Source organism: Pristis pectinata, chromosome 7 (assembly GCF_009764475.1).
Source record: "Pristis pectinata isolate sPriPec2 chromosome 7, sPriPec2.1.pri, whole genome shotgun sequence".
NCBI classification, from domain to species: domain Eukaryota; kingdom Metazoa; phylum Chordata; class Chondrichthyes; order Rhinopristiformes; family Pristidae; genus Pristis; species Pristis pectinata.
The window spans coordinates 26,941,799-26,956,575 of NC_067411.1; the positions used below are offsets into that span (position 1 = coordinate 26,941,799).

Sequence of the window (14,777 nt, forward strand, 5' to 3'; positions counted from 1 at the left end):
AGAAAGGTGACTGTCAGGGGAGAGAAAAGGAAAAAGAAAACGAACGGGCAGATAGTACAGAGGACCCCGGAGGCTGTTCCCCTCAATAACAGGTTTTCCGCTTTGGAAGCTGTTGAGGGGGATGATCTGCAGGGGCCTAGCAGCAGTAGCCAGGTCTCTGGCACTGGGACTGGTCCTGCTGCTCAGAAGGGAAGGGAGGAGAAGAGGAAGGCAGTGGTGATAGGGGACTCGATAGACAGGGAAACAGATAGGAGGTCCTGTGGCAGTGAGCATGAATCCCGGATGGTATGTTGTCTCCCAGGTGCCAGGGTCCAGGATGTCTCTGATCGGGTCCACAGGATTCTTGAGAGGGAGGGAGAACAGCCAGAAGTCATAGTTCATGTTGGTACCAATGACATAGGTAGAAAGAGGGATGAGGTCCTGAAAAGTGAGTTTCGGGAGCTAGGCAGAAGGCTGAAGAACAGGACCTCAAGGGTAGCAATCTCGGGATTGCTGCCAGTGCCACACGATAGTGAAGGTAGGAATAGGAGGAGATGGCAAATAAATGCGTGGCTGAGAAGTTGGTGCAGGAGGGAAAATTTTAGATTTCTGGATCGTTGGGATCTCTTCAGGGGAAGGTGGGACCTGTACAGAGAGGACAGGTTACACCCGAACCTGAGGGGCGCCAATATCCTTGCAGCCAGGTTTGCTAGGGTGGTTCAGGAGGGTTTAAACTAGTTTGCGAGGGGGATGGGAACCAGAGGAGTAGGTCAGAGGAAGAAGGGGATGGGGATAAGTCAGAGGAAGAAGGGGATGGGGATAAGTCAGAGGAAGAAGGGGATGGGGATAGGGATAGGTCAGATCTAACAGGTAGAGAGGCTTTGAGGAAGGAGAAGCAGAGTACAGGCTATAAAAGTAGTAAGGCGGATGGGTTAAAGTGCATTTACTTAAATGCAAGAAGCATCAGGAATAAGGGAGATGAACTGAGGGCTTGGATAAGTACATGGGACTATGATATTGTGGCTATCACAGAGAAATGGCTGACATCAGGGCAGGAATGGATATTGAACATTCCTGGTTTTCAGTGTTTTAAAAGGGATAGGGAGGGGGGCAGAAGAGGAGGAGGGGTGGCGATACTGGTCAGGGACAATATTACAGCTGCAGGAAGGGTGGATAATGTAGAAGGATCCTTTCTAGTCAATATGGGTGGAAGTTAGGAACAAGAAAGGAGCAGTTACTTTACTGGGAGTATTCTATAGGCCCCCCGGTAGCAGTAGGCATACTGAGGAGCAGATTGGGAGGCAGATTTTGGAAAGATGCAAAAATAACAGGGCTATTATAGTGGGAAACTTCCCAAATATTGATTGGCACCTGCTTAGTGCCAAAGGTTTAGACGGGGCGGAGTTTATTAAGTGTGTACAGGACGGATTCCTGTCACAGTATGTTGACAGGCTGACCAGAGGGAATGCCATATTAGATCTAGTATTAGGTAATGAACCAGGTCAGGTGACAGATCTATCAGTGGGTGAGCATTTGGGGGACAGCGACTACTGCTCCATAACCTTTAGCATTGTCATGGACAGGGATAGGAGCAAAGAGGACGGGAAGATATTTAATTGGGGAAAGGCAAATTATGAGGCTATAAGGTGAGAACCTGTGAGTGTGAATTGGGATGACATTTTTGAAGGGAAATGTACTATAGAGGTGTGGTCGATGTTCAGGGATCTCCTGCAGGATGTTAGGGATAAATTTGTCCTGGTGAGGCAGAGAAGGAATGGCAGGGTAAAGAAACCATGGGTAACAAGAGAGATGGAAAAACTAGTTAGGAAGAAGGCGGCAGCATACATAAAGTATAAGCAGCAAGGATCAGACAGGACTCGTGAGGAATATAGAGCAGCAAGGAGGGAACTTAAGAAGGGGCTGAGGAGAGTGAGAAGTAGACACAAAAAGGCTTTGGCGAGTAGGGTTAAGGAGAATCCCAAGGCTTTTTACTCGTACGTGAAGAGCAGAAGGATGGCTAGAGTAAAGGTAGGTCCGATTAAAGACAAAGATGGGAAGCTGTGCCTGGAAGCTGTGGAAGCGGATGAGCTTCTCAATGAATACTTCTCTTCAGTATTCACCAAGGAGAGGGGTCTTGATGACGCTGAGGACAGTGTTGGTAAGGGTAATGTTCTAGAGTATGTAGATATCAAGAGAGAGAGGATGTGTTGGAGCTGTTAGAAAATATTAGGACAGATAAGTCCCCGGGGCCTGATGGAATATTCCAAAGGCTTCTTTGTGAGTCGAGGGAGGGGATTGCTGAACCGTTGGCTAGGACCTTTAAGTCCTCGTCCATGGGGATGGTACCAGAGGATTGGAGGTTGGCAAGTGTTGTCCCCTTATTCAATAAAGGTAGTAGGGATATTCCAGGGAATTACAGACCAGTGAGCCTTACGTCTGTGGTGGGTAAGCTGCTAGAAAGGATTCTTAAGAGATAGGATCTATGATCATTTAGAGAATCGTGGTCTGATTAGGGACAGCCAGCATGGATTTATGAAGGGAAGATCTTGCCTCACAAGCCTGATAGGGTTCTTTGAGGAGATGACCAGGAAGATTGATGAGAGTAGTGCAGTAGATGTGGTCCACATGGATTTTAGTAAGGCGTTTGATAAGGTTCCGCATGGTAGGCTTCTTCAGAAGGTCAGAGGCCAAGGGATCCAGGGAGGCTTGGCCGTGTGGATTCAGAATTGGCTTGCCTGTAGAAAGCACAGGGTTGTGGTGGAGGGAGTGCATTCGAATTGGAGGTCTGTGACTAGTAGTGTCCCACAAGGATCGGTTCTAGGACCTCTACTTTTTGTGATATTTATTAATGACTTAGATGAGGGGGTGGAAGGGTGGGTTAGCAAGTTTGCAGATGACACAAAGATCGGTGGTGTTGTGGGTAGAGGGCTGTCGAAGCTTACAGAAGGATATTGATAGGATGCAGAGCTGGGCTGACAAGTGGCAGATGGAGTTCAATCCAGAGAAGTGTGAAGTGGTACACTTTGGAAAGACAAACTCCAAGGCGGAGTACAAAGTTAATGGCAGGATTCTGGGCAGTGTAGAGGAGCAGAGGGATCTGGGGGTTCATATCCACAGATCACTGAAAGTTGCCACACAGGTGGATAGGGTAGTTAAGAAAGCTTATGGGGTGTTAGCTTTCATAAGTCGTGGGATCGAGTTTAAGAGCCACGAAGTAATGATGCAGCTTTACAAAACTCTGGTTAGACCACACTTAGAGTACTGTGTCCAGTTCTGGTTGCCTCATTATAGGAAGGATGTGGATGCGTTGGAGAGGGTGCAGAGGAGATTTACCAGGATGCTGCCTGGATTAGAGAGTATGGATTATGAGGAGAGACTAAAGGAGCTAGGGCTTTACTCATTGGAGAGAAGGAGGATGAGGGGAGACATGATAGAGGTATACAAAATATTAAGAGGAATAGATAGAGTGGACAGTCAGCGCCTCTTTCCCAGGGCACCAATGCTCAATACAAGAGGGCATGGCTTTAAGCTAATGGGTGGGAAGTTCAAGGGAGACGTCAGAGGGAAGTTTTTCACCCAGATAGTGGTTGGTGCATGGAATGCGCTGCCTGGGGTGGTGGTGGAGGCTGATACGTTGGTCAAGTTCAAGAGTTTGTTAGATAAGCATATGGAGGAATTTAAGATAGAGGGATATGTAGGAGGAAGGGGTTAGATAGTCTTAGGAGTGGTTTGAAGGTTGGCCCAACATGGTGGGTCAAAGGGCCTGTATTGTGCTGTATTGTTCTATGGTTCTATGTATTTGAGGGATATAAAATTATGAAGAGATTGGAAGTGAGTAAGAAAGAAGGATCTATTTTCATTTGCAAAGGGGGACAGATATATAATAATTTGATTAAGGATTATAGGATGATAAGAAAAAAACCTTCTTGCCCAGAGTATGACAGAAAGGAAGTGGAAGGAATGCTCAAGACACTTAAATGTACTTGGATGCTTATGTGAAGAGTCAGGACATGCAAAGCCAAGAACCTAGCATTGGAACAAAAAAATAAACTGCTGGAAGAACTCAGTGGGTGAAGTAAGATCTTTGGAAGCAAAGGGATAGTCAACATTTTGGTTCAAGACCTTGTATTAGGATTGATAGAGTAGAGGGAAGATAGTCAGTAGATGGAAGTGAGAAGGAGGAGTGAGACAGAGGTTGGTAGATGATAGGTGGAACCTGATGAGGTGGGGGGGGGGGGGGAAGGTGATGGGCAGATGGAACCAGGTGGGGAAGGGGGAGGGGAGGCTGAGATGCTGGTAGGTGATCAGTGGGAAAAAAAAATAAAAATAAGGCAGATGGAGAAGGGGAGAGGTAGAGGCTGTTAGGTGATAGGTAGAAACAGATAAGAGTGATGGCCAGATGGTACCAGGTAGGGGAAGGGATAGAAAAGGTGAACCAAAGGAGAAGAAACCCAGGTTGATAGGGATGTGGGGATGGGCAAGATGGAACCAGATGGGGGAGGGTGAAGAGTCTAGGTGACAAGCGGGGCTGGGATGGAAAAGGGGAACAAAGGGAGGGAGAGAGAGATACACTAGCTGGGAGTGGTAAAGGAACACAGGGATGTGGGTTACCTGTAATTGGAAAATACAGGTCTTGCCAATATAGAGGAGGCCACGTTGCGAGCACCAAAAGCAAAATACCAGGTTGGAGGAGGTGCACGTAAATCTCTGCCTCAACTGGAAGGGCTGTCTAGGTCCCTGGATGATGGTGAGGGAGGTGGTGTAGGGACAAATGTTGCACTTCTTGGATGCACGGGAAAGTGCCAGGGGATGGGAGGGGTGGTGGGAAAGGATGAGTGGACTAGGGAGTCATGTAGAGAGTAGTTCCTGCAGAAAGAAGGGGAGAGGCGAAGATGTGGCAGGTAGTGGGATCCTGTTGGAGAGGGCAGATGTGGTGAAGGATAATATGCTGGATGTGGAGGTGAGTGGGGTGAAAGGTGACAGCTGGGGAACTCTATCTCTGTTCTGTCTGCGGAGAGACAAGGGGGAGGGGATGAGAGCAGATGTACGGGAAATGGAGGAAATGCATGTGAAGGCTCCATCAACTACAGAAGAGGGGGAGCCACATTTCCTTAAGTAGGGGGACATTTTAGAGGTCCTACATCTGAAAGCCTCATCTTGAGAACAGATGTGGTGGAGACAGAGAAACGGAGAGATGGGCAGCGTCCTTATGTTGGGGGGGGGGGGGGTGAGGTGAGGAGGTGTAATTGAGGTAAGTGCGGGAGTCTGTAGGTTTATAGTAGAGATCAACGATTCATTTGTCTGTGATAGTTGTCATACTCTCTTATGACATGGAAGGAGGCCATTCAGCCCCAGCAAGTTTAACCTATTCTCTCTTACATGCCCATCAACTCTAACAAGATTCTACCATCATCCATCTACACCAGAGGTAATTTATATAGCCCATCAACCTAATAACCTGATTGAAAGAAGAAATTAGAATGTCTATCATCACTTATTTTTCCTCCTCCCTAATATCTGCAAAATATAATATAACTGAAAGTCAGACCTTGTATTTATCTCAGTACTAGGTCCATCTGTAATAACGTAGACAAATTATTTTAATATTTTATAAAAAAAACTTTATACATGAACAATTATTCTGCAATGCTAGAATGATTTGTAGTATAATAAAAAGAACCTTACAATTTCATTAATTCCACCCAATTTTGTCGTCGAAAGCTTTGGCCTGGATGTAGGACGTGGCGGTGGCACAATCATACCTGTATTAAGTGGGGTGGTAGGTCTTGCTGGGGGCGATACTGGTGAGGAGATGGGGAGGAGGGGGTGGTCAGAGAGAAGAAAAAGTAAAATTTAAATGAGAAATGCCAATTGATAAAATGTCTAAAGATATTATTTTCCATGTGTCAAACTATTTCTAAAGAATACTTTCACATGCAGTGAAGAGAACTGTGAAGAATCCTGCATAAAGTAGTAATCACTTAACAATATACCTAAACTTAAATCCAGTTCTTATTATAGGTCTAAAAAAAATCAGACTTACATTGAAGATTAAATGAGAATGCTCTCATAATTATATGTCGTTGAAATTAAGACACATTCTGGAATCAAAACTAATCCCAACGAACAAATACAGGTTGCAGGAAATAGTAACAAAAAGTCCTTCCAAACAGATCCTCACCTGGTTTCACAATTCTCGATTTAACTTGTATGTTATTTTGCTATTTTTTCACATTTCCAAACAAAACAATTCCCCATATCTTGTGAATCAAGTTCAAACAATTTAGCTTGAATATTTTCATAAGCAAAATAATAATTTATAATTTTGTACTTAAGTAACAATTGTTGCAAATCAGTTACATGTATTTTTTTGTTATCAGTCATTTAAACCTCTATATTGGAAAGAACACTTGTTTCCCATGTTGGAAGTTTCTTTCTAACTGCTCCCTCCTCCATCAACCCTGTTGATACAAAAATATTGAAGCTCCTCAAATACTTTACCATTAATTGCTTTGTTGATTTCAATTTATCACAGAGCAAAGACTATGATATAACAGAGGTCAATATCAGTGGTGAATAAAATAACAAACAAAGGAAAAAATCTTCTTGGTAAGTAGACATTAATAAACTTTGATAGATTTAAGAGAACATGATTTATCAGAGTGAGATGCAGCAGATTTATGCTTAAACCCATCAAAAAGAGCTCCATGTATTAGTTAATTAGCATGAGAAGGGTGAACTTGAACATCAGCATTCTTTTTGCAATTTATAGTTGATTAGTGCAAGCCTTAGAGAAAGTGGAGTTTAAAAAAATTCCAACATTTAAAAAGACATTTTAACCAGAAGATGCAGTTATCTGACACTGTGATATTAACATTTGATTCTCCACATTTAATTCAAATCTATTCCTTTTGCAGATGCGACAATATTGCCCAAGCTGCTTATGATCAGGTCTTTGCAATTGCATTTCTGAACCAGCCTCCAAGAGTGCAAAATAGTTCAAGAAATGGCTAATTAATCAAGTTGACACACAGCCTTATTCTAATAATCTCAGAATTTAACACTGTGCAGGGAATGTAGCAACTTTGTCTAATTTCTAACAAGCACTTAATCAGATGGAGCATTAATCATATGATATATGGTATAACAAATTTCAGCTCACTGTGCCTCCAGGCCGTAGCACTTATTTATTTCATCTGTGAAGTACAGATTCCAATATCCAATCAAATTAAACCCTTTCAGGTCAGGCATAGATCAAGGTAAACAATCTAACCTACAACCTTGTAGGTTTTCCATCAACCTACAAGAATGTTTTTACCCAGATCTTTGAGGGCATGTTCTGCAGAACCTAGATGAATGCTCCATCACTAACAGTAGACATCCTGACCTCACTTAAATTGTACCAATTGTACTAATCAAATGTCAACGTACAGATCTCCCCCAGTTAACAAAGAATTTTGATTCTTATAGAATGACACCGATTTCCATGGATGATTAAAAAAAAGTCAGAAGCCAGTCAATCTCCTCCCAGTGAGGATGCAAGTTGAGCTTCTTTTGACAGGTTGAAATATAGAAGTTGAAACTTACAAGTAATTCATCCAATGGCCATTGTCGCCAGATGGAAGAGCGCAAGTGTTCAAGAGATACTTTTCTAATGTTAAATAGCTTGTTTGTTTCACAAGTTAAATTAGGTAAAACCCTTCAATGTAGCAAAGTAAACACTTGCTAATCAGGGGAAGCCTGTATTTTTTTCTCCAAAATTTAGTTAATGAGACTTTCAAAACATATTGGGCTGAATAGCCTGACAACTGTTTTAGAAACAGCTTCCTCTTGTCTATATGAATTAAAATCTTAATCCTAATAACAAAATATATATTGCACCATCTGTGTTTTACTTTTCTTACTTACTCTTCCAAACGTAGTGATTTTTGAATTGCCAATTTAAAAATATTAATCTTTGTAATAAACTAATTTCCCCAATTATTCATAATTGATCAGTAAGAGTGCATTATCTGACCCCAAATAACACAACCTAGAATTAGAGGTACTAGATTATTTGAAAATTACTTTAACTAAATACAGAAAATAGAATGCTATTTTTAGAACTCAGCTTCAAAGGTATACAAGTTATAGAAAATTTGCAGATTACAGTGAACTAGTTTGGCATAGTCAGTGCATTCACACTTGTATGAGTGTAAAGGTGCACAATGCAGAGTAATTTTCCTGTCAGTTAAAAGAAATTTATCCAAACTACTTCACTTTGAAGTACAGATGTGTTGATATTAAAAGTCCAGGGCATAAAATATTAAGCAGTTTGTACAAATCATATTTGGCATACCATTATTTAAATGAGTAACCACAGGCGTTAAACTAACATCCACAGGTTGAGGTGCAGAGGAGGGAAAACTTCCAGTGTCATTCTCTTCAATTGGTAGTTTCTTGCTGCCTGTAAAATCACTCTGAAGGTCACTTTGGTCATCAAAAGTGCTGTTGGAAGACGACAACTGAAAGGAGGCCACAGGAGGATTGGAGTTTGATGGCGCTTTAACTTGTGTTGGTTCCTTCAACTCTACGTTTAAAGGTCTGCTTGAACTTAGCTCATCATTAAATGAAATCCACTGAGTCCGTGAAGTAGGAATGAAAGTATGACCATTTAAGGTCTCTAAAATTGCTGCTACACTAAAACCTGAACCAGGACTAGGACTCTTAGACTCACAGCTTGACTGGTGTTTCACTGAGGACTCATATTCTACACCCCATGGTGAATTAGGACTCGAGAAACTTGAGCTCCCTTCATGCCATGTTAATTCAGCTGAAGGAAAAGGAATATATGCAATAATAAGTGTAGAATATAAACTTTATGATATATACTGTCATCCTCATGAGGCATTTTTTTCCAACGAACAACTAAGCTATCTAAATGAGTTTTATTGGGGGTGTTCCGCATGTTTTGAGAATAAACAACCTACAATGGCTGCAGGTGCTTAATTCTTTTAAAACTTACGAAATTACCTAAACTCAAATATTAATGGTATATTAGCCATAACTCATTAGTAAGGTGGGTGTAGGAATAGGGGTCAATGTATTAATGTCAGTTATCCAATTTAAAATATGATGCAATTAAATAAATATTTCACCCTTTTGGTGGTTAGCTGGCAAAATGAAATTACAGAAAATTAACAAAACAGAATTGTACATTCTTTTAAAAGATCAAAATCCTAATCACATTAAGCAAGAAGTAACTAAAGAAATCGTAAACAAAGTGGTTAATAAATTAAAGCAAAAAATGAAAACCAGGGCTTTTGAACTTTCTAATATTATTCTGAAAATCCACTTTAAACTTGCTTAGATGAGATGGGTCAAAATGTCAGCTGAATCAATTGTTTTTATAATTTACTAAATTCATCCCAAAATCAAAGGAGTTCTACTTCTCATTTTCCAATTATTCATTACCAATTTTACCAAGGCAAAAACCTATGCCAAGATATCACAATTCTACACCAAAAATATCATCAACCAGCTATGCCTTACACTACTGCTTAGTGAATATAAGCTATATAAAAATTGCCTGTTCTCCAAACAGGTTCTACAGCACTCTTCGACTTTCATTGGCCAATTTTTAGCTTCTCTACAAAATGCTAAGTAAATACATTATAAAGTACCTTCCTTCAAATATGATAACTGTGTTTTATATAACATCATCTACTTTAAAAGGTTTTAAAGAATCCTTCAAATAAACGTTCATTGGAAACATTTAGCAATCTAGTAATAGCAATATAGTTAAAATTAAAAATAAATGGGATAATCAATGAAACTACTGTAATAGAAGCAATATGTCATAATGCTTGTTTCTATTACAATTTAGATAAAAGAGCACGGGTTTTCGAGTCGTCAATCTACCCAAGAAATTTCATCAAAATACTACTATGTCTCTTTATATTGCACAGCCCTGGAATTCATTAGAAGGTTATGTCAGTTTTCATGTTATGTGCAGCTAAAATGGGTGAAACCAAACAGGTGTTTTTGGAAAAGCCATATGAATCATGATGTGACTAAAACACATTCATTTTCTACATATCAATCAGCAAGGTGGTATTACTGCCTAACCATTCATGTAATCTTTAATATTAAAATAGCAGCTTTCAAATATAACAAAGTTGAAAAATATAGTTTCAGAATACTTGTAATCTTCTTATTGAAAACACCTCAACAAGCTAATTAATGAGGTGCTTTGTACTTCTGTTGCCTTTTAAAAGCTTCGTTACTGTTCTACAATTCCCCATTATAAAACCACTTTGCTGGATACAAAAAAAAACAAAACGTTCAATAGTACAGCTTTTCAATACATTAAAGTCTTATTTACCTGAAGTAAACAGCGTGTGTACCTCAGAAGTGTTACTTACTGGAAGGAAATGAAAAGCTAGGAACAAAGTTAAGAAAAACAAGAAGGAAGACGAAAGCAAAACTAGTTAATGAAATATAATGCCAGAATAATTACATTTTAAAAGTCCATTAACAAAACAAATTTAAACTGTTAATAAGAAGGACATGGACAATTATACCCACAAGAATTCCCTTGTTCTCATTGTGAACTAGACACAATACTGACTGAGATGGTCACATTAAAAATAGCATCCAACATCTACAAAACCATAACGTCTACAGCACAGGAAACACCTAATGCATCCATGTCTCCATGCCATTCTTAGATGATGCAAAACTAAATCAACTGCCTTGTTACCTTCCTTGGTATTAACCAAATTTCCATTCAAAGTTGCAATAATCTCTATCTCAACCCTTCCAGAGACAAGGCTTTCCATGCTCTAACAACTAATGTAAATTAATTTCTTCTTGATGAATCCTAGTCGAAGATGTCCATCTAAGGAAAGCAGCATTTTGATATTCACTGCTATCAAAATCTTAAACATTTTAAACATCACTATTTAACCTTCTCTGATCTAATAGAAATAAAACCAGTATCCTGAGTCTCTGCTCATGTTTGAAATTTTACTTATTCCTGTCATTTTTGGGTTGTGGGCATTGCTGGACATGTCAGCCACATTGTTGCGCTCCTGGACTTGCTTACCAGGTAAGGAAGAGTTTCAATGACAAACCTTTGGTTTCATAGTTGCCTAACCATTGTTACTTGCATTGTTACAACTTTTAAAACCTAATATTTTTTGTAGAACTGTTATGGCTTAGAAGTAGAATATTTAGGTGATCAAGTTATTTGCTGGCTCTATTCCGTCACAGCTCTGCAAATTTTTTTCCTTCAGTTGCCATCCAGTTCCCTTTTTCAAGCCCCGATCAAGTCTGTTTCCACAACCATGACACACAGTGGGTTCTGCATCATCACTCAATCTGTGTGAAAGAAAGTTCTTTTCTCATAATGCTCCTCTACTATATGCTCTTCCATTTTAATCTTTGACCCCTTGTCCTTTGAGCCATCAGTTAATGGAAACAGCTTCCCTCCATTTACTCTTTCCCTGGAGTTTGTTGGAACAACATTTACAAATTCAATGTGAGGTCTGTACGCCACTGAATTACCTTTTTGGAGAGGGAGCTTTCCCCAAAATTATCTCCATCAAATTTGAATATGGCCCATTGTTTGATACGGTTACCACATTCACAGTCAGAGCAGGGTTTGGTTTACCACTTGTGCATTAATTTGCAATATTCCACAGGTGCTATCCTAATCCTCTTCAGATCCATCTATGCTCTTCAAAGCTGGTGAAACTTTAGCTGCAGTACTTATCTGGCTGGTCCAATTGATTTTCTGGAAATGGCAACCCCCAGGATATTGAAGCTGAACAATTCAGCAATGGTTATACCACTGAAAGTCAAGGGTAGGTGGTCATACTGCCTCTTGCTGGAGACACAAGAGACTACAGATGCTGGAATCTGGAGCAAAAAACAAACTGCTGGAGGAACTCAGTGGCTCAGGCAGCATCTGTAGAGAGAAATGGACAGTCGATGTTTTGGGTTGAGACCCTTCATCTGGACTGACGAAGGGTCTCAACCCAAAATGTTGACTGTCCATTTCCCTCTACAGATGCTGCTTGACCTGCTGAATTCCTCCAATAGTTTGTTCGTTTATCTTGTGCAGGAGATGTTCATTGCCTGACAGTTTGTGGTGTGAATGTTACTTAACAGCTATTAGCCAATGTTGAAATATTGCTGTATGTAGGCATGGGCTGTTCATTTGCTAATAAATTGCAAATACAATTGAACATTAAGCAATGATGCCTATTGCCTTCAGTTTTACTCTCATGATGTAACTAAAATTCAGCTCTTTGATCTATGTTTGGGCCAATGCCAAGTTCTCTAATATCATCACTCTAGTTTTTGCATATCTTTCTAACTTCCAAGCAGATTCACTCCTCCCACTCTCTTGCCACTTATTGGTCAATAGAAAACAACCAGTGGGGTGGTAGTGCCTTATTTGCAGAGATTTGTCCTTGACTTCTCAAGGATGTCCTCTCACCACATTTTAATATCTTCCAGTGTCACATTCTCAAAGAACTCCAGCAGATTAGTCAAAATTATTTTTCATTTCAAACTTTCATATTATTCTTTTCAAGGTGTTCTGTTATAACTTTCATTATAGATTTCAGCATTTTGCCTATCAATGATACTAGGCTAATAGCTCAGAGGTTTCCTATATTGTAACTGTCTTCTTTCTTAAATAGTGAGGTTTCATTGGCTACACTCCAATCCACAGGAAAAATTCCACAAGAGTCATAGCTGGTGATAGAGTTATACAGCAGGGAAAGAGGCCCTTTGGCCCAACTTGTCCATGCTGAGCAAGTTGCCTACCTGAGCTAGTCCCATTTGCTTGTGTTTGGCCCAAATCCCTCAAAATCTTTCCTATCCATGTACTTGTCAAAATGTCTTTTAAATTTTGTAATTGTACTTGCCTCTACCACTTCCTCTGGTAGCTCGTTCCATATGAGGATAGGTTGAGTGAACTAGGGGTTTTCTCTTTGGAGAGGAGGACGATGAGAGGTGACTTAATAGAGGTGTACAAGATGATAAAAGGCATAGATCGAGTGGACAGTCAGAGACCTTTTCCCAGGGCGACAATGGCTAACACAAGGGGACATAATTTTAAGGTGATTGGAGGAAGATACAAGAGGGATGTCAGGGTAAGTTTTTTTTCCACACAGAGAGTGGTGGGTGCATGGAACGCGCTGCCAGCAGAGGTTGTGGGGGCAGATACATTAGGGACATTTAAGAGACTCTTAGACAGACACATGAATGATAGAGAAATGGGGGGGGGGGGGGGGGTGCTACGTGGGAGGGAAGGGTTATAGATCTTAAAGCAGGATAAAATGTCGGCACAACATTGTGGGCTGAAGGGCCTGTACTGTGCTGTAATGTTCAATGTTCTATACATCCACCACCCTCGGTGTGATAACATTTCTCCTTGTGTCTCCTTTGAATTTCTTCCCTCTCACCTTAAACCTAAGCCCTCTAGTTTTAGACTCCCCTCCCGAGGAGAGGACTGTGACCATTTACCTTATCTATGTCCCTCATGATTTTATATACCTCCATAAGGTCACCCCTCAGCCTCCCACACTTCAGGGAAAGAAGTCCCAGCCTATCCAGTCTCTCCTTGCCCTCCACACCCAGTAACATCCTTTTGAATCTTTTTGGCAACCTTTCCAGTTTAATGACATCCTTCCTATAGTTAGGTAACCAGAACTACACACAATACTCCAAGCGTGGTTTCACCAACGTTTTGTACAATTGTAAAATGATGTCCCAACTCTCATAATGTCCTGACTGATGAAGGCAAGTATGCCAAAAGCCTTCTTCACCACCCCACCTTTGGGCAATTATGTACTTGTACTCCTAGATCTCTCTGTTCTACAACACTCTCCAGGACCCTGCCATTTACTATGCAAGTCCTGCCCAGGTTTAGCATATCAACATGCAACAATTTGCATTTGTCTGAGTTAAATTCCACCTGCCATTCCTTGGCCCACTTTCCCAGTTGATCTAGATCCTGCTGTAATCTTAGATAGCCTTCATTACTATACCATCAATTTTGGTATCATCTGCATACTTACTAACCCTGCCATCTACATTCTCATCTAAACTGTTCATATATATGACAAACGACAGTAACCCAGAACCAATCCCTGCAGTGCACTGCTGGTCACAGGCCTCCAATCTGAAAAACAACCCTCCATTACCATTCTCTTTTTTGTATCCAATTAGCTAGCTCACCCTGGATCTCATGTGATCTAACCTTTCTAATCAGCCTACCATACTGGACCTTGTCAAAGGCCTTGCTAATGTCCATGTAGATAACATCTACTACCCTGCCCTCATCAATCCTCTTGGTCACCTCTTCAAAAAAAAACTCAAATTCATCAGACACAATTTCCCCCACACAAAGCCATGCTGACTACCCCTAATCAGCCCTTGCCTTTCCAAATGCAGGTAGATCTTGTTCCTCAGAATCCCCTCCAGAAACTTTCCCATCATTGATGTTAGGCTCACTGGCCTGTAGTTCCCTGGCTTGTCCTTGCAGCCCTTCTTAAATCAACACTACATTAGTCACCGTCCAGTCTTCCTGGACCTCACCTATGGCTAACGATGATACAAATATCTCTGCCAGGACCCCCACAATTCCTTTCCTAGCTTCCTACAAAATCTGAGGATACACTTGGTCAGGCCCGGGGGATTTATCCACCTTTTTGCATCACCTCTTTTGTAATGTGGATGCGCTTCTGGACATCACAATTATCTTCCCTGAATCCCTTAGCTTCCATGGCCTTCCTTATGGTAAA

At 40.9% G+C, this 14,777-nt stretch overlaps 1 protein-coding gene across 6 annotated transcripts in view; it reads right to left on the bottom strand.

Moving 5' to 3' along the window:
• Positions 1–14,777, bottom strand: part of fcho2 (FCH and mu domain containing endocytic adaptor 2) — a 159,867-nt gene that overhangs the window by 45,928 nt on the left and 99,162 nt on the right. For 3 of the 6 annotated variants that reach the window (XM_052019146.1, XM_052019145.1, XM_052019144.1), the window contains exons 17-19: positions 10,343–10,399; positions 8,318–8,425; positions 5,665–5,780 (exon numbers count right to left, since the gene is read on the bottom strand). In XM_052019146.1, the coding sequence (XP_051875106.1) occupies positions 5,665–5,780; positions 8,318–8,425; positions 10,343–10,399 (281 nt within the window). The remainder of the gene's footprint in view (positions 1–5,664; positions 5,781–8,317; positions 8,426–10,342; positions 10,400–14,777) is intronic. The other 3 variants (XM_052019149.1, XM_052019148.1, XM_052019147.1) reach the window with 2 other exon arrangements.